Source organism: Hipposideros armiger, unplaced genomic scaffold (assembly GCF_001890085.2).
Source record: "Hipposideros armiger isolate ML-2016 unplaced genomic scaffold, ASM189008v1 scaffold_1056, whole genome shotgun sequence".
NCBI classification, from domain to species: Eukaryota; Metazoa; Chordata; class Mammalia; order Chiroptera; family Hipposideridae; genus Hipposideros; species Hipposideros armiger.
The window spans coordinates 347,270-367,941 of record NW_017732406.1 but is presented as its reverse complement, the minus strand read 5'-3'; the positions used below and the strand labels follow the sequence as shown (position 1 = coordinate 367,941).

General features: G+C 40.1%; 1 protein-coding gene across 3 annotated transcripts in view; it reads left to right on the top strand.

Moving 5' to 3' along the window:
- The first annotated feature begins 11 nt into the window (after positions 1–11).
- PRKAA1 (protein kinase AMP-activated catalytic subunit alpha 1) overlaps positions 12–20,672 on the top strand; it is a 28,821-nt gene continuing 8,160 nt past the window's right edge. Inside the window, exons 1-4 of one of the 3 annotated variants that reach the window (XM_019631971.1) lie at positions 72–154; positions 8,137–8,292; positions 15,758–15,899; positions 17,495–17,588. In XM_019631971.1, the coding sequence (XP_019487516.1) occupies positions 17,529–17,588 (60 nt within the window). In that variant the 5' untranslated portion in view covers positions 72–154; positions 8,137–8,292; positions 15,758–15,899; positions 17,495–17,528. Of the gene's footprint in view, positions 155–8,136; positions 8,293–15,757; positions 15,900–17,494; positions 17,589–20,672 lie in introns of all 3 variants that reach the window. The other 2 variants (XM_019631972.1, XM_019631970.1) reach the window with 2 other exon arrangements.

Below are 20,672 nucleotides of genomic sequence, written 5' to 3'. Positions count from 1 at the left end.
GCCCCCTCCGCCCCCTCCCGCGGCGCCATGCGCAGACTCAGTTCCTGGAGAAAGATGGCGACAGCCGAGAAGCAGAAACACGACGGGCGGGTGAAGATCGGCCACTACATCCTGGGGGACACGCTAGGAGTCGGCACCTTCGGCAAAGTGAAGGGTAAGGACCCTCGGGGCGAGCCGCGGCCCAAGCCCAGGCCGCAGGCCACTTCCGCTTTTCGCACCTCTTCATCCTCCCCCGCCCCCTGCGTTCCTCGTCTCTCGGGCTCCGCAGCCCCGGTCCTTCCTCCAGCGGGAGCGGAGCCCAAGGCCGCCGCGGGGCTGCGGCGCGGCCCACCCGGGCCGGGTGGGGGTGGGGTGGGTACCGGTCGCCATGGCTACGGCGCCGCGGCCAGGGGCTGGTCCATGCGAGGGGCGGGGATGCGGAGATGCGAACTTTCTCAGGTGCGCGGTCGGGGGCTGCGCGGCGCGTTCCCAGTCCTGGGTGGGGGCGCCGGGGTCCCCTCCCGGAGTCCCGGGAAACAGCGGCTGTGCTCCCTCGGCTCGGGACCAGCCCATCGGTTCCCTGGCAGTCCTCAGTATTGTCCATATTTCTGTCCTCTTCAGGAGACTGTCTACTCACCTGTTCAGGCTGATTCTCATCTGTTACCCCCAAAGTCAGGTTGCTTTGGGGGTAGCTTGCAGAATTAAAAAAAAAAGGCCATCTCGTTGGAAAAGATAACTAATTTCTTTCGGATAGTTAATGAATATAAACTGGTCCTATATTTGTGATGCATGGTTTATGTTCAGAATGCAGACTCCGTGCTTTCAGTGTGTCTGAATTACCAGTTTTGCAGTCTCTGTATGCCAAACCCGGTAGTTAGTGCAGATGTTGCCTCCAGATAGTATTTATTAGTTCATTAATGCAGTTCCTTTCCATGTATTCTCACAGGATATTTATATTTTAAGAAACAATTTAGTGCACATCATTTGATTTTTTTCTTTAAGAAAAGTGTGGATTCTCTTACCTTTGTGTTTCAACACGGTATTCTGGACATAGCAAACTTGCACTCCAGTCCACTAATTCTGGCACAAGAAGTTTAATTGCAAACTTTGTGAGGCATAATTTTTAAAAAAAAATATTTGACTTTATTAGGGATGATGCAAAGGAAGGAAATATGGAGCTGATAAGAATTCATGCCAAGGCTTTGAATAGATAATAGCCTATGACTTGCATATACTAAGCTCTTGGTAAATTCTTGACTTAAAAGAAAAAAAAAAAGTGAAAGTCTGTACAGTGAATTAACTTAGTCTTGCTGTACCAGAGCTAAATAAACATTTTTTTTAATGTAATATGGATCCTCAGGAGGCCCATTTCTGACCAGAATTCCTCTTTACGATGACTTTTTCTCCAAGACCCCCTGATGGCTTTGGGTTTTTTTTTTTTAGATTTTTATTGGGGAATTGGGGGGATGGGAACAGTGCTGGGGAATTGGGGGAAGGGGAACAGACAAGTTGCTGTCCTTTTGTTCTTCAGTCTAGTTGTGGAGGACGTTGCTTCACTGGCCCAAGTTGGCACCATCATTGCGCTCTTCCTGGGTGAGGCAGATCAGTCGCTGGCTTCTGGACGGCTGCTCACTGCAGCTGCTGGCCGCTCACGCTGGCTGCTGGCTACACACGGTAGCCCATGGCAACCCACTGCCACAGGGGCTGCAGCCTACGCCTTCGCCAGCGACCCACGGCAGCCCAGCTCCAGGTTGAGCTGTTGTTCAGCATCTTAGCTGTGGAGGGCAGTGTCACTGGCCCTCATGTGTGGGATCTGAACCGGGCCCCTCTGGCGTCCCAAGCCAGTTCTTAACCATCGCGCTACTCGGCCGGCCCTAAATAAACATTTTCTGATTTTATCTAGGGATGGAAGGGGAGAACCCTTCCTTTTCTTGTCCTTTCTGAGTCAGAGAGCTGGAAAAGTGCTGTATAGCCCACAGGGAAACAGCTGCCTAAACCTTCTTATGAAAATCAGCAAGGCCTACAGTGTAAGAAAGTAAGAAGCAAATGCCAGAATAGGGTAATAACAGCCATTAGGGTGGGTCTGTATCAGGTCAGTAAGACATTTCTGTGCTCTTGAAGTTATTTATTTTTGGCTATGCTGTCTCTACTTGCTAGCATTTACAAACTGCTTTTAATTCACAAGTATTTGTGAGAAATGCTCATTAATGCCTCCCAAATAGTGATGACAATCTTGATGCTCTCACCCCTCCCAGAGTTCTGCTTGGATTAGGATGCTCATCATTCTCCTAATATAGATCTGAGCAGAGTCAGGTCTCATTTTCTTATTTACTAGGTGGCTTTTGGCATGGCAGATAGGAAAGCAAGAGGACATCTTTTGTTTTCTGGATTTGATCTGTGGTGTGGCTGTGACATGAATTCCTCCAGTGACAGCTGTTCCTTAACCTTCACTCCACATGTGCCTCTCTTGAAGTGTACCACACACTGTCAAAGTCAGCAACTTCTCCAAATATAGAAAGGCCAATAGTAGTCATAGGTTTCATAGGTGTGGTTCAATTTGTTCATAAACACATTAGTCGATGTTGGTGAAAATTTTCAACCAGTGCATTTTTTAAGTTGTTAAATAGGTGGGACACTTTTTGTCCCAAGTAATAGAAAATCCAACTCAACCTAGCCAAGAACGTCTCTTCCTGTGGTTCTCTCTCCAGAGCAAGAAAGTCTCAATGAATCTCTCGTGAGTCTTGTTGGTTTATCCAGTCCCTCTGGCCAGGGATGCCTTGTGTCAATCAATGGCTTAGGCTTGTGTTCCTAAATAGGCACTAGCAAGGGAGATGGAATTACCTTAGAGGAACATGGCCCACTCTTGGATATGTGTGTGTGTTGCGGGGAGAGCATTTAAAAAAAAATTTAATTTTCAATTACAGTTGACATTCAGTATTATTAAGGGCATCTTCTTCTGAAGTACTTTGATAGTGTGAGGGGACAGGAACTCCCTTGCTGGTCCATTCCCCTTTCCTCCCAGGTAGAACAGTTATAAAAGCATGAATGAACTAAGTCATGTGACTACTGCAGTAAATTAAAAGGCAGTTTTTGTTAGTTTTCCAAGAGAAGGGAAGGCTGTCTTTTTAATGGGGTGGGTGGTCTTTGGCAAAGAAGTTGTTTATACATAGAACCTATTTATTAAGTTGGTGAGTATTTCTACATAAAACTGAAATTTCAAGTAAATAGGTGATGTTCTATTTATGAATGAATCACATTGGAAGTTATTTACACATTTCTTTTTTTTTTTTAGCTGAACCATCCTGCCACCTTTTGGCAGCTCAGCGGCGGCTCAGCTCGGGCTGGGCATCGAACTGCTGTTGCTCAGAGCTCAAACTCTTGAGTGAGCTCTTAACCAACTGAGCCACTCGGCTGGCCCTACACATTTCTTTAAGTAAAAAAATCTATATATGAACTAGAGCTATATATATATCAGCATGAGTGGATCTCAAGTATATAAGGTTAGACCACAAAAGCAGAAGTACAAGAATATGTACAGTCATGTTATTTATATAAATTTTAAAAACATGCAAAAACACTCATACATATGCTATAGAGTGTGACAGTCTTTATTAAAATTAACCCAGTAATTCAACTTCTAGGAATTTATCCAATAGATATACTCATGAATGTGAAATAATAATGAGTTATTCATTGCTATATTGTTTGTAAATGCAAAAGATTGGAAGTAACCTTTCTAATAGGAGAGTAGTTAAATTATGGTTTATCAATACCATGATATACCTTGCAAACGTTAAGAAAAAAAAAAACTAAGATACTTTATATATTTAGAGAGTGGTTTCCAAGGTGTATTTTTTTTTTCTTTTTCAAGGTGTATTTTTAAGAGGAAAATAAGGGGGTAGTAGAACATTGTGGGTAATATACCTACTATATGTATAAAAAGCAGGGCAAATAACGTATCTAAGTGTAATTGCTTGCAACTGTATAGCGTGTCTTTTTAAAAAAATTAGTTTCAGGTGTACAAAACAATGTAATAGTTATACATATCACACCTCACAAAGTGATAACCCTCCTCCCCCAATCTATTGCCCCTCTGACATTATATATATCTATTACAATTCCATTAACTCTATTCCCTAGAAGAGTGTCTCTTTAAAGATACACATGAAACTGTTACAGTAGTTGTTCAGGAGAGAACTAGGTAGCAGGGGAATATTCCACTGTATATCCTTTTGTACTTTTGAATTGTGTAGTGCAGGTATTATGTGATCAAAAAAATATACAGAATTAAGTTAGAAAGATAAATACGTGAAAAACAATGTTACCATATTACCTGTGGATTCATTTGTGGGAAAGACAAACACCACATTCAAGATAGTGGTTACATCTGGGAAGAGAGGAAGGAGAAAGATCTGGGAAGAGTCATACGGGGCTTCTGTTATATTGTTTTATTGCTTAAGCTAGTGGTGGGTGAGACATGGGTATTTGGTATAGTTTTTGGGATGCCTGAAATGTTTTGTTAAGAAAAGGTAGCATTCTCAAATTTCCACCTATAGCTTTTAAAGTTTAACCCTGCTCCAGGATTGTTTTTTCCGTAATACTTTTATAAGTGAGATTTTTTTTATTCTTTTAGAGTGGGAATGAAATCATTAGGTGATTTGAATATCTTCAGTAGATATTTTTATCTTTGTGGCATCTCTTTCCAATTTAAATAATCCTCTCCTTCAAAGTATGATCTTGTTTTACTTCAGGATTACATATCTGATTAGAAGAGCATTTTGTTACAATGTTTTACAGTTTGAAAAAATTCCCTATAGAGAGCAAGAACAGGTTGTTAGCTAGTATTTAGTTGACTAATCTGCTGTTCTTGTGAGGGAGACTTGAATTCTGGTAACTTTTGCTGTGAATGATATATACTGGTCTTCCATGGCAGAAACACATGTCTTGTATTTCGTTCAAAAGCAACACCTTAGCACTACTGTAGAACAGTGACAGTCTGCAGAATACAATTTTGAGTTTTGGGAAAGGGGGAATTCTCTTAGTAATGCATATTCCTGACAAGGTCTGTTTACGACATCGATTGACTGGGGAACAGCAATTAATTTAGCTGCAGCTGAATTTAACCAATGGAGAACATTTAGCCTAGTTTTAAGAAAACAGTTCAGGTTTTGATATTGTGCCAAGCCTTTTTTCCCCTCCCATACACAGTGATGCTGGGGAATAGTGGTCAAAAGACTCCGAGTCAGAAAACCTGTCCCATTTTAATCACTTTAATAGTTTTACCTTGACAATTGCCTAATCTCTCTGTCTCATACTACCTGCATCATAGGTTTATAGTGAGGTTCAAATGTGATAACGTGTGTTTGCTGAGCTATAAAACACTGTATTTTCAAAAGTATTATGCTACTGAAATTCTAATATCGAAGTATTTTGGTAATTGGGTTCAAGGCAAATATTTCTGTTCCTAAAAGTAAGGAAAACATAACAGATTATTATCATATGATGGCCTTAAATTACCAAGATTGCTGGGAAGAAACGGAGAAAAAGAATAGTTGGGGCCAGCAGAGTGGCTCAGTCAGTTAAGAGCGTGAGCTCTGCGCAATAGGGTCTCCGGTTCAATTCCCACATGGACCACTGAGCTGCGCCCGAGTTGAGCTGCCTCTGAGCTGGTGAGAGCGCAGTGCTCTTAGCAGCAATGTTGCCGGTTTGACATCCATATGAGATGGTGGGCTGTGCCCCTCTGCCCCCCCCCCACCCCCGCAACTAAGTTTGAACATGGCACCTTGAGCTGAGCAGTTGCAAGCTGCTGACGGGCGGCCGCATGGCTCAGTGTGCAACAAGGTTGCCGGGTCGACTCCCGCATGGGATGGTGGACTACACGCGCCCCCCCCACCCCCCCACCTCCGCAGCTGGATTGAAAGTGGCAACTGGACTTGGAGCTGAGCTTGCGCCCTCCACAACTAAGATTGAAGGACAACAACTTAGAGCTGATGGGTCCTGGAAAAACACAATGTTCCCTTTCCCCAATTCCCCAGTAAAAATTAAAAAAAAAAAAAAAGAACAGTCAGAGGGGATATGGCCTTTACTGAAAGAAAATATTTTAGTCATCAGTGTTGGGACACTGTAAGGAAAAACCTGTATCCAGTCAAGCCTGGGAAATACCAGGTTAACCCTCCGTTGGGCGCCACTGATCTCACAGATTCATTACACACAAAGATGCCGCTATGAAATACGTCTTTACTAAGTCACAAACATGACTGGCGATAGGTTACGGTAGAGGGGGATGATATGGAAGCGATGAGTCACGATACTTAACTGTTAGATATTTGAAAATTTGTGTGCGATGAATCTGTGAGATCAATTGCACCCGACGGAGGGTTAAACAAATTTTAACAGATTTCTCTACTACAGGGCTTTTCAGAGCCTTTACTGTGTTAATTTAATATTCATAGCGAGAGTTTCCAAAAGGGAGAGCATATGTCCTTTCTCAGACTTTCTTGATTATGAAATATTTTTCTGTGGAGTCTCCAGTGCTAGTGTTTTGTAGAGCATACTTTAGAAAATCGATTATAATTTTAGTTTTATATTTATATCTAGTTTAGTTTTTAGAACACAGAAGAGGGGGCTGTAAGAGTTGACTCCTGATAGTCTGTGAACTACTGCAAAAGGCAGAAAACCACATGCTGGAACATAATAGCCTGGGAGCAAGAAGTCCTCTCCAGCTGAGTAAGTCCTACGGATGTCACCGTGTGAGGGCCCAGGGGAGTGACTGATGCTCAGATATGGTGAACAGCTGCTTTGTTCCATCATCACGTACAGTGTATTCCATTTAAGAATACTTAGGCATGTGTAGTACAGTATAGAAAACCAGTTTTCAAAAATACTGCTTTTGTTAACTTGTTAATGGTGAATATATTTTAGAAAATTCACTTATAAACTGATAAACTTACTGTATTCATTTCTTAGGGCCATAGTAACACAGTGCCACAAACTGGGTGCCTTAAAACAACACATTTATTCTCTCACAGTTTTGGAGGCTAGAAGTCCCAAATCAAGGCTAACGGGGTCACAGTCCTTTGGAAGGTTCTGGGGAGAATCCGTTCCTGGCCTCTTTCTTCCAGCTTCTGGTGGCTGCTGGCATTCCTTGGCTCGTGATAGCAAAACTCCACTCTTCCTTCATCTTCACATGGCCACCCTGTGTGTGTGTGTGTGTGTGTTCTGTCCGCTTCTTATAAGGACACCAGTCATTAGCTATAGTGCTCACCCTAATCTAGAATGATTTCATCTTGACATCCTTAACTAATTACTAAGATTGAGTTCTGAGGTTCCAGGTAGACGTGAATTTGGGGGGAAGGGGCACTGTTCAACTCACCACATTTGCCATTATTATTTTATATGCTTATAGTTTTATGTTCTTCATTTCTCCTTAATAACACCTTAAGTTTTGAGTAACTTTTAAATTGGTTTGATAGAACGAATACGATGTCTTCTTGGTATCTTGTCTTAAAATACTGAAATTGACATAAGGCTGGTTTTTTAGTAGACTGGATTCATTTTCTCATATAGGAAAAAGGTCATAGTAGCGGTAACTGGCATATAATAGCTGCAGGTACTCAATAACAATGTCTTAAATGAATGAAAGATTTTTTTAGAATAATTCCTATTCTTATAGGGGAATTCAGTCTATTCTTTTAGAAACTACAAGACTATAACTTAAGGATTCCTCTAATATGTTAACTTCTATTTGTTTTATTAAAAATATATTTATATTTGTATTATTATACTGTGTAATGTCCTTTTGAGGATTATCTTTTTAAAAAAGTGATCACATTTCACTTACTATTTTTGGAAAAACCACAAGTTTTTGAGACAGACCTAGATTCAAATTTTGGCTTTGCTGTGTGACTTTGGGCAATTATTTCATCTTCCCGTGCTTCATTACCTATACAGTGTTACTAGTTATACCAATCTCCCAGGGTTAGGGAGAGTTACTCATACATCTGGGTACGAAGTGGGTATGTTACGAATATTAACTGGTAAATTGTATACCTAAATTACATTATATATTATAGATCACGTAGATTTATACATTTAAAATTTATACTCAAGTCAAGTGAACCTGTTTTTTGTCTCTGTGCTCTTTTATGACTGAACAAGTATTCGGATAGTTTTTAGGTAATGGGTGAAATCCCTGCCAAGGACTTGGTGCTCTGTGTATCTGTGTCTAACAGTAATCTGCTGAAAATTAACCAAGTCAGGAGATGTGTTGAACTTTGGAAGCCACGATCCTCAGGATTGGTGATGATTGGAAAGGTGAGGATCGAACAGGTTGGTGGGTTTGAAGTTTATGGGAATGGGAGCTAGGGGCATAGAAATTACAGCTGTTATTTATTTAGCTCTTATCATGTGCCCGGATAAAGGCATGCTACTGAATCTAAGTGGATACGGGGGACAAATCAAAGAGCTGAGATAAAACTGGCTATCCCAGAAAATTTAGGGCTGATTAGATAGGGAAGGGAGAAATGGAAAATAAATGATCCTAAATATTGGGTTGTCAGAAAAGTCATGATACATTTTTGCAACAAAAAACATAGAAAAAATACATCATGACTTTTCCAACAACCCAATAGTAATAGCCACCATTTATTTATCAGGCATTTATTATATGGCAGGCACTATGGAAAGTGCTTTACAAACCCTTATTTACGAGTATGTATTGCTTAGATTCACCCTTATGGAGTATGTGGTATTCCTACTTTTAAAGATGAGTGAATAGAAGATTGACATAATTTACCTTGCCCAAGTCAAACGTAGTAAATACCTTCATATAGGAACAAAATGCAGGTCTGTGTGACTGCAAAGTCTATGCTTTGTAAGTGGAATGGGGTGCTCAACCCTACCCTTGTAAAATGTGAATCTGCTAACATTTGCCATTGTCTTTATTGTTCCCTTCCCAGCCCAGGAGGGGAAAAAAAAATGTAGTTGCCGGCCTGGGAACTACATATTTTAAAAAAAGGAAATAACCACCCTTAGTGTTATTCTAGGACATTGACCATCCTTTTATTGCCTTAAAATGTTCTCTTGGCTCACCTAGCCATGAAAAAGGACTTAGTATACTAATTTCTCATTAAAAAAACAAACTAGGGCTGGCTGAGTGGCACATTGGTTAGGAGTTGGCTTGGGACACCAGCTCTGAGTAGCAGGGCCCCGGTTCGGATCCCACATGAGGGCCAGTGACGCTGCGCCCTCTACAGCTAAGATGGTGAACAACAGCTTGGCCTGGAGCTGGGCTGCTTTGAGTCGCTGGCGATGGCGTAGGCTGCAGTGGGGCTGGCTGGCAGCAGGCGTGAGCTTTTGTGAGCTGCATGAGCCGCCTTGAGCAACCATCCAATGGCCAGCGAGCCACTGCCTTACCTGAAGAGTGCAATGATGGTGCCAACATGAGCCAGTGCAGCGACATGCTCCACAACTAGACTGAAGAACAAGACAGCAACTTGTCTGTTCCCCAATTCCCCAATGCTGTTCCCCTTCCCCAATTCTCCAATAAAATCTGAAAAAAAACAACAATAAACTAATCATTACCCTGCCTGTTTATTTAGTTCTTAGTGTCTTCGTATATGCATTTGAACGATCTCTTTACAGTTGCTGGCTAGGCACCTGCCCCCTCTGTGCCACTGTTTCAATTTTTGACTATTTATATAATCATACTTTTGTGATTTCATCTATTGTTTCAAAAGTGAAGAAGTTATTTCTTTATACTTCTAATTAATTTATGATTTGAAGAAATGCTCAAGTATTAAAAAAGTCTTGATTGGTTATTGATTTCATTCTGTTTCTCCTTTTTTGGGAGTTGGAGGAACTTCTAAGGTGGAATAATATTCTATCCCCTATTACTCATAAGTTGAATTTTACTTGATTCTCTATTCCCTTCCCTTCTATTGTTGCTACTTTCTTCCTCATTTTCTGGTATGTGTTCCATAAAATTTTGTCACATTTCTGTTGCAACTTAACTGCTTTCTAAATGATTTTAATTTTTCTGTTGCAAAATAGGTCTTGTGCTGCTCTTACTTCGTAACTTCTGTATTCTCTCATCACCCTGAAATAGTTAATTTTTCTTAAAACATTCATTTGTTGGGTGAGCTTAATGCGTATTCTCCACCCCCCTCCTCCCCCAGTTTTATTCTTTTGTACTGTAAAATCTGTTGGTTTTCCTTATGTTACAGTTATTGGTTATCTTCAGAGCCCAGGAAGGTCTGAGGAAACCAGGTTGCTTTTGGTCTGTACAGTTTTCGCGGGCAGCATGAGCTGGCATACAGTAGATGCTCGTATGATGCCAAATGAATGAATTTGAGAGAATGTTTTGAATCTCCTATTCCTGTACCTTATTTAATGACAGAATATACATCTAGAGTTTTGGATAAGCCCCAGTTGTTTCTTAAAGTTAATTGGGGTTGAGATTAAGATGAGCAGGGTATGAAATGAGAGGAGACTGGTTGATTTGTGGTGAATTGGAGTTCAGGCCTAAATGTATTCTGCTTTAATATTCTTTCCAAGTCTCAGTTGGCCAGTATTACCCAGTATTGTGCCTATTTCCCAGTCCTGTTTCACCTGTGCAGTTAATGAGACAAGGTTCCTAGTAAGCCAGGGCTTGGAGATGTTAGGGGTAGTTTGGACAGGTGAGATTAGTATTTCTTCAGGGATCAATAAACTAGGTCTCAGGAAGAAGATACTTCCTGAGTTGGGTTTGAACAGTCACGTTGACTGCTTTTTTTTTTTTTTTTAAAGATTTTATTGGGGAATTGGGGGAGGGGAACAGAGAACTTGCTGTCCGTTTGTTCTTCAGTCTAATTGTGGAGGACGTCGCTTCACTGGCCTATGTTGGTATTGTGATCATTGCACTCTTCCCGGGTGAGGCAGATAGGTTGCCGGCCGTTGGACGGCTGCTCACGGAGGCTCTTGGGAGCTCCCACCAGCCACTCACGGTAGCTTACAGCAGCCCACTGCAGCCTACGCCGTCGCTGGCAACTCATGGCAGTCCAGCCCCAGGTTGAGCTGTTTTTCACTATCTTAGCTGTAGAGGGCGCAGCGTCACTGGCCCATGTGGGATCCGAACTAGTGGCCCTGCTGCTCAGAGCTCGCGCTCCCAAGCCAACTCTTAACCAACGAGCCACTTGGCCGGTCCCACATTGACTGCTCTTAATTACATCTGATTGGTATTGGAGATTGCAGAAAGCCTTATCAGAAATAAGAATGTGCTTGATTTCCACAATTTGTTTTAGCTGTGACAATAGGGTTTTCTTCTTCACTGATTTCATGTATATTTTATAGTGAAGTTTTGACAAGTATATACAGTGCATTCTGTTAATCTGCCATCTTTGAGGCAGCTGCTATAATTTCTTAGCCATGGATGGTTTTGATATTAGTTGAGCTATGTATTAAAGGGTAGTTAAAGTTAGAGATTTCTTTTACACTGGAATGTTTAAAAATGACACTTTTACCTTATGATTCTGTGATCATCTTTTTGGTTAGAGTAGATTACGTTGCATTTGCACATTTGCTTGTTTGCTGGAAAGATTTATGTTGTAGAGATATTGTGATGGTTAAGAAAGGATCTGGACGGGGCCGGCTGAGTGGCGGCATTGGTTAAGAGCTGGCTTGGGATGCCAGAGGACCCCGGTTTGGATCCCACATATGAGGGCCAGTGACACTGCCCTTTACAGCTAAGATGCTTAACGACAGCTCGACTTGGAGCTGGGCTGCCGTGAGGTGCTGGCGATGGCGTAGGCTGCAGCCCCTGCTGCAGTGGGTTGCCATGGGCTACCTAGCGTAGCCAGCAGCCAGCGTGAGCGGCCAGCAGCCGGTGACTGATCTGCCTCCCCCAGGAAGAGTGCAGTGATGGTGCCAGCTTGGGCCAGTGAAGCAACGTCCTCCACAACTAGACTGAAGAACAAAACGACAGCAACTTGTCTGTTCCTCTTCCCCCAATTCCCCAGCATTGTTCCCATCCCCCCCAATTCCCCAATAAAAATCTTTAAAAAAAGAAAGGATCTGGAAGAAATGGAAGTTGAACTTAGGTGGTAGGTTGTATTCTTAAAAGGAATGAGAATTAGGACTCTGACTTAATCACTTTTCTTTGAGTCTTATTTAACAAAGACTTTTTCTCCCATTGTGAAATATCTGTATAATTTGACCTTAGATTTCATATTATTAAAACATTTAAACCAAGTAGCAAATGCTTAGAAATTCAAAATAATGAGCAACTACCCCATCCCTTCGTCTACGCCTGCCAATTTGCAGGGGTTGTGGTGGGGCACAGGAGCCCATCCCTCATTGTCTTGGTTAGCCTGTTGGGGAAAAACATTGAATTGTTGAAAACCACTGGACCCAATGGCCTATAAGTTCTCATCCCAAATCTCAGACTAAGCAGGAAAGCCTATTAAGATTGGAATAATGAGAAAAATTATTTGTTTAAAATGTTTTAAACACAAGAATTTTAAAATATTAATGTTGAGTATTCAACTAAGAATACTAAAATAGTAAAAAAAAATATATTAATCTGCTAGGGCTCCCATAACAGAATACTGCAGACTTGAATGGCTTTAACAACAGAAATTTATTTTCTTACAGTTGGGAGGAAAAGGTCTGAGATCAAGGTTTCGGCAGTTTTGGTTTTGTCTGAGGCCTCTCAGCTTGCAGATGGCCGCCTTCTCCTTCTGGCCTCAGTGATTTCCCGAGTGAACCTCTGTTCTGTCTCTGTGTGTCCAAATTGCCTCTTATAGGGACACCAGGTTGGATTAGGTGTCATTTGAACTTAGTCACCTCTTTAAAGGCCCTGTCTCCAACTACTATCACATTTGAGGTCTTAAGGCTTCAACATATGAATTTTTTGGGGGGTGGGGGGATACAATTCAACCCATAACACATACAAATAACTAAGAAGGTAGTTCTTATTATCATTACCCTTGATTTTCAGCTAGTAATTATCAAGATTGCTAGGGAAAGCTCTCTGATAATGGTCTTACAAATTGTTCTAATTTAAAAAAGAATATTTTCTTCCTAAATCACTTATTTAAAAATTTAAAAATGTTTTGTAAAATAATACATGTATATTTTATAAAGTCAAATAGTGCTTAAGAGATGTGTTCATAAAACAATTCCCAAATTTCAACTCTTAACTGTTTCTTCTTGTATTTATCTCTATTTAAAAAAAAGGTCCACATTTCTTATTGATATATGCATGCATACAAGCTATCTCTTAATTCTTATTGGCAGACTTTTATTGTTGACTTCCTATTATGGTAGATCAGGATTTTAGTTCTGTTACACCTTTCCCTCTACACCCTCATTCTCCTAATAAAATGATATCATACTTGAAAAAATCCATATTTGGTGTTTTCATAATTGTGACTGTGTAAAAGCTATTTGCTAAACCAATACAATCACTATATTTTCTTTTTTCCTGTAGTTTTTAAATATATTTTTCAATTACAGTTGACATATAATATTAGTTTCAAGTGTACAACATAGTGTATAAAACTGTTACAAAGTGATCACCTTGATAAATCTAGTACCCATATGACACCATAGTATTACAATATTATCGACTATATTCCAGCTGTATTTTACATCCCCATGACTATTTTGCAACTACCAATTTGTACTACTTAATCCCTTTCCCTTTTTCACCCATCCTCCTAATCCTCTTCTCATCTGGCAACCATCTAGGTGGTCTCTGTATCTGTGAATTTGTTTCTGTTTTATTTTTTAGATTCCACATGTAAGTGAAATCATATGGTACTTGTCTTTCTCTGTCTGACTTATTTCACTTAGCATAATATCCTCTAGGTCCATCCATGTTGTTGCAAATGGCAAGATTTCATTCTTTTTTATGGCCTAGTAATATTCCATTGTATATATATGTACCACTTCTTTATCCTTTCATCTATTATTGACACTTACGTTGCTTCCATATCTTGGCTATTGTAAATGATGCTGCAATAAATATAAGGATGCATATGTCTTTCCCAATTAGTGTTTTGGGTTTCTTTGGATAAATACCCAGAGTAGAATTGCTGGGACCTTTTTTGTCTCTTGTCATAACCTTAGTTTTTTTTTTAAAGATTTTTATTGGGGAATTGGGGGATGGGAACAGCGCTGGGGAATTGGGGGAAGGGGAACAGACAAGTTGCTGTTGTTTTGTTCTTCAGTCTAGTTGTGGAGGACGTTGCTTCACTGGCCCAAGTTGGCACCATCATTGCGCTCTTCCCGGGCGAGTCAGATCAGGCGCCGGCTTCTGGACGGCCGCTCACTGCGGCTGCTGGCCGCTCACGCTGGCTGCTGGCTACACACGGTAGCCCATGGCAACCCACTGCCACAGGGGCTGCAGCCTATGCCGTCGCTGGCGACTCACGGCAGCCCAGCTCCAGGTTGAGCTGTTGTTCAGCATCTTAGCTGTAGAGGGCAGTGTCACTGGCCCTCATGTATGGGATCCGAACCGGGGCCCTCTGATGTCCCAAACCAGCTGTTAACCAACATGCCACTCGGCCAGCCCCGCCCATATGTCTTTTTGATTGGAGCATTTAATCCTTTACATTTAAAGTAATTGCTGATAGATATATAGTTATTGCCATTTCATTCATATTTTTTATTATTATTATTTTTTTCTTAAATAAGTCCCTTTAACATTTCTTATACTGACTGGTTCATTGGTGATGAACTTTAGCTTTTTCTTGCCCGGGATATGACCATATTTTCTTATAGAACTTTTAATTTTTCTGGGGTTCTTACCTCATTTTTTCATTTACTTAATTTTCTTTGAATCTAAGTCTAAATTTCCCACATCTTCAACTGCCTTTGTAAAATCTCTCTCAGTACAACAGTCCATACTTTGAAACCTGTAAAACTAATTATTCTCTTTTTCCCCCATGGAAATAACCTTCTGGGATCCTGTGTCACATTTCTGCCTGGATTTGGTGCCTTGTAGGCCTTCTGCATCTATTACCTAGGACTTGGCTTCACTACCGTGTTGGGGATTCTCTTAGTTGTTCTCCTGTATTGGATGCCGTCGTCTTGGTTTCCTTCCTGATTTTGATGGAATATATATTGTCCACTAGGTTCTTGAGAAACGGTGAATAGGAGCACAATTTTTGGAGACTTTGCTTCTATAAAAAATGTCCATATTCTATCAGAATTGAATAGCTTGGGCATAGCTTTCAAAATTGAAAGATAATCACTTAAATTTAATTTTTTCTTATTTTTAAAAAACAGAAACTGCATGCTCATGAACCATATTTTAAAAGGATCAAGGGGTTATGGACGGGGAAGTTCATTTATAGCATGAGGGAGTTTTTTGGGATGAGGGAACTGTTCTGTATCTGATTATAATGGCGGTTAACACCATTTTCTACATGTGTTAAAATCCCTGGACTGTACACCAAAAGAAAAAAGTTTAATTTGTATGTTTGATAGTTAAAAAAAATGAAAATTAAAGATAATTTGAAAGTACAAAAGGTACACAGCAAGAAGGAAGTCTCTCTTCTTTCTCCCTTAGCCTTCCAACTTTCCTTCCTGAATAAACCACTGTGACTAGCTTCTTACATGTTCTCCCACTTAATCACTCTTAGACATGTAAACATTCAGGGGTAAATCAGACAGAATTGAAAGGAACTTAAATTTGCTCTAGTATTTTCTGAGAATGCTGATTACTACTCTTAGAATACGTCTAAATATGTTATTCATCAAGCCTGGCTCTAATTTATTAAAATGATTTCTCCTGCAGTTGGCAAACATGAACTGACTGGACATAAAGTTGCTGTGAAGATACTCAATCGACAGAAGATTCGAAGCCTTGATGTGGTAGGGAAGATCCGCAGAGAAATTCAGAACCTCAAGCTTTTCAGGCACCCTCATATAATTAAACTGTAAGATCTGATTATATTTAGTCATATCATTTTTTCATCATTTTTGTTAACCTACTTAATCTGACAGGTGAGAAAGATAACTGGCATTTCCTTGGTCTGTTCCCTGAGGGTTTTGATTCTTCCTGTTACTGTATTTATCTAACCCCATTCATGGTCACTTAAGCCCCTGTTCCTGTTTTGCCCTTGTGCCTATCAGCAGTTATCTTTCTCATTCTTTCTTGTCTTCTGGATCAGTGCCCTTCTGATAGATAATGTTCAAACTCCTGTTGCTGCAGAACCAACAATGATTTGCTAGTGAAAGCTCTTGACCTCCAGATTTCCATATGGTATGTGTTAGCCTCACTAGACAGTGCCCCAGATGGGCTCTCCCCTGTGCTGCTTACATCTGATGAAACAAATAACAGAATATCAGGAATATGGTTTTTCAGAAAGGCAGTAACATTACTGTTGTTTTACAGTTGCCAATTGTAGGGTCTTCAGATGATTTGTTTACTGTTCAGCTTTATTCTATAGGCTATAAATGAAAACTGCTTAGGCTTTTGTACTGAACTGGCTGAGTTAAAATTTGTTTCACCTCTTCTCATTTGTTGAAGTCCCATGACCCCTAAATATACATCTTCTCTGAAACCTCTTCCCTGAACTCCAGACTCGTATGCCCACTGCCTACTTTACATCTCCATTTGGATGTCCATGAGGCATGTGAAACTCGACATGGCTGGAACTAAACTCTATTACCATCCTAAAGCTGCTCTTCCCACAGTGTTCACCATCTCAGTTACTCTCTGGTTCCTCAGGGCTGAAGCTTCGGAACCATCCTTAACGTCCCCGTTTTTCTCACTCCCTACCATCCATTCCATTTCTTCTTTCAGTGTATCTGGGATCTGACTGCATCTCCGCTCCTCACTGCCATCAGCCCAGCCTGAGCTCCCTTCATCTCATGGCCTGCTGGGAGCCGCCTGCTTCCCCTTGACCGTCTACACGCAGTTCTTCACATCACTGCCATACTTACCGTTTTAATAGGCCAGATCACACGATGACTTTGCTTAAAAGTTCATCTCCCTTAGAGTAAAAGCCAAAGAAAGCCTCATCATGGCTCGTAAGGTTGTGTCTGGTCTCCAGTTACTTCTTGGACTCCACATCCTGTTTCCATCTCCCAGCTCACTCTGCTCTAGCCTTCTTACCATTAATGGCTTGACCACGCCAGGCAAGCTTCCACCTGGGGGCCTTTGCACTTGCTGTGCCCTCTGCCTGGTTCACCTTCTTCCTTGATAACGGCACAGTTTGCTCCCTTCCATGAGGCTCTTCTCAAATATTACTGTATCAGAGAGGCCTTCCCTGCACACCCCGTATGAAAGAGTCCCTTGGTTTGCTGTTTCTCTTCATAGCATGTCCCGCCACCTGACATATTGCTTATTTATTTAATGTTTGTTTCCTGGCTCCTAGAACATGAACTCCAGGAGGGCAGAGTTTTTTTTCCCTGCAGTTTGCTCAGCTCCCAGCACAGTACCTAGAATATTATAGGTGCTTAGTAAATATTAATTGAATGAATGAATATACATGTTTTAATATTGGTAGATAATGTTTTCTCTCACCAGGTACCAGGTCATCAGTACACCATCTGATATTTTCATGGTGATGGAATATGTCTCAGGAGGAGAGCTATTTGATTATATCTGTAAAAATGGAAGGGTAAGCAGTTCTGATTTAATCCTGTATCTATTTCGTAACTCCCTTTATCCCTTACTAGCTTCAAGATGTCAGAAAGCAATTTTGTCAAGAGGTCTATTTAGTAACTAATTTCCTTAGTCATATATTTGTTTAGAATCTAGAGCTAGTAAGGACCTTAAAGATTATCTCCTTAGCCTACTTACACAGATGTGTTAACTGAAACTCAGAGTTTACATATTTGCTCAAGGTCACACGATTTATTAATGACAGAATTGGACTGAGACCCCAGAACTCATGATCCTCAGACTTAATGCTTTGGGGGCATATAAATTCTTTTAATATATATCTTAAAGTATATATTTAATCCTTACAAAATATATTATTTAATACTTAAAGATCTAGGCCTTGCTAGTCAAACCTAGCCACATTTAAATTGCATTTTGGTTTCAGAAATCTGATGTACCTGAAGTAGTAAGAACAGGCTCCATGAAGGAGGTAGGAATTAGACTTAAAGAATTTAGAGTTGGGGGCCGGCCGAGTGGCTCAGTTGGTTAAGAGCTCGCTCAAGAGTGCGAGCTCTTGAGCAACAGCGGTTCGAGTCCCGGCCCGAGCTGAGCTGCTGCTGAGCTGCCAACAGATTGCAGGATGGCTCAGCTAAAAAAAAAAAAAGAAAGAATTTAGAGTTGGAAGGAACTTCAGAAGACATTTTGAACAGTATCTTAAGTCACAGATACAAAAACTGAATGCCTTCTGCCCATACTTTTTCTCACATCCGGATTATATGGTATGCAAAAACCTCTTTCTGGAAGAGCCATATCTAACGCTGAGAATCGAATTTTTTCCCCTCTCAGTCTAAAGTTCTTTATTATATTCTTCATTCATTTGTGCCTATATAGCATATGTTTACTTCCATCAAAATCAAACTCACTAATCAAGTTAATTTTGATTTTGCCATTTCTTAACATGGTTCATTTAAATTTCAGGTATTCCCCTTCTCTATTCACTGTAACCGTTGCCCCCCCTCCATGTTCTGCCTGGAAAAATGTTAAATTGGTATCTTGTTTTCTTATCTTTTTGCTTCCCTTTTTCATTTCTTGGTCAGTTTCTTTACATTATGGGAATTTTCTTCAGTTTTTACTTGTTGCATATTAAAATTTCAGCTGTCATATTTTCTATTTCAAAGATCTTATTTTCTGAAATTTTCTTTAAATAGCCTATTTTTGCTTCACAGATGTAATAATCTTATATGTCTGAAGATGACCATTAATTAAAACAAATTTTTCTCTTCTTTTCTCCGCATTGTTTCTGTACGTTCTGTGCTCCGGGCACCCTGGTTTTTTTTTCCCCCTGTTCATTTTATTGGTCTTTGTCTTTTGTGTATTGGCCCTTCCTCAGATATTTGGTGATTACTGGTTGTCCACTCATTTGAGTGAGGTACTAAATGCCAAGCTCATGTGGGTGGAACTTATTGATTAGTGGGTCTCCCCATGGGTTGATTAGGTAGGGACCTGTCCACTTTATTAGGGCACACCAAATATCAATAATTACAAATATCTTTCCTTAGATCAGATAGCTGCTCCAGAAGAACCTTCCAGTTTCCTTGAGGTCATCATCTTAGCTGCCAGTATTCAGAAGCTGAATGGGGAAGAGAGCTGCAGGTGTCACTAGTTAACTCAATCCCCATGTTTTCCTCCTGATGCCTCATCCTTGCTTGGCGTCCTTGAGTACAGAGCTGGGTCAGCCTTACTAAAGAGTAAATCATAGGTCTTATTTCCCAGTAGGATTGAGTTTACAGTGTCTTACTTCAGCCCGTTGCCTTGTTTTCAGCCCTCCTCTCACCTCTACCTTCAGAAGTTCCTAATGCTTCCAGTTTCTGAGCCTTTCCAGGGTTCAGTGTGCAGACGAGTTTATTATTGGTTTCTATCCCTGTAGGCTTAGGTTACAGCTTCCTTTGGCTGGCGAAGTATTTATCACGGTTCATTCTCCAGCTTAGTGACTCCTCTCGATTCCTGCTGTCTCTTCTTTTGTTCTTTTTGTCCTTAAATGTTAATGTCATTTTAGTGTTAGTTCAAGGAGTGTAGACAAAAGGTTCCGTCGGCCATGTTTAACTGGAAATATGCTTGACTTTTCTAATCTTTGTTTGTAGATTTCTCCTTTTTCATCCTTTGTACTGTATTTATTATTAGGTATAATCTTCATTTTTGTAACCTATCTAGTTATTTTACCTCTTCTATTTTATTTAATCAATTAAATTGCTGACACATTAATATTTTCTTTAGAGGAAGGGTTATCTCATGATACTTTGATAGTTTTCAAAAAAATTACTTCATCTTTTCTCTTAGATTAGTCATGTTACTTAAGGTATAAGAGTCTAGTTTTAGAATGCTAATATGTGATCTGTGTTAGAGAATTGCATATTAGAGTCCATTGCCAGAGGATTAATACCTTATTTACTAAAAATGACTTTTTGGGAGCAGGAAATGTTCAATAATGGTTATCACTAATGGAAAGAACATAAGAAAATATGGATAAATGGAAAGAGAAGTTTTTAAAGAATATTTTAAAAGTAATTGCAGCATAAGAAATAATTTTTTCAGATAGCAGAGTAAAGCTAAATGCCTTTATATTTTATAAAATAAGTGAATTAAGGATTTTCTTTTGTTAAAATTAAAATGTCTTTTATTTCTGTACATATAATAAGATGGTTGCTTGCTAATTCATTAACAGTGCTTAAATGTTACTTCCCCATATAGTCTAAAATAGGATCCCCACCACAACATAACACTCTGTGCCCTTATCCTGCTTTATTTTTCTTCAAAGCACTATTACTCATTGATGTTATATTTGTTTATCCTCTGTTTTCATCAACTGGATTAGGTCCTTTGTCTTATTCATCGCTTCATCATAAGTGTCTAAAACAGTGCATGGCACATTGAAGGTGTTCAGTAAATATTTTTTAAAGGAGCGAAAGATTAAATGTTTTGAATTTGTAGGAGAAAACATGCCTAGTTTTGCCTCATTTCAAATACCAATTGAAATTATTTGAAATAGCTCATGAGATATAAAGGAAAGCAAGCTATTACAATGTAGTCATGAGAGGGATAA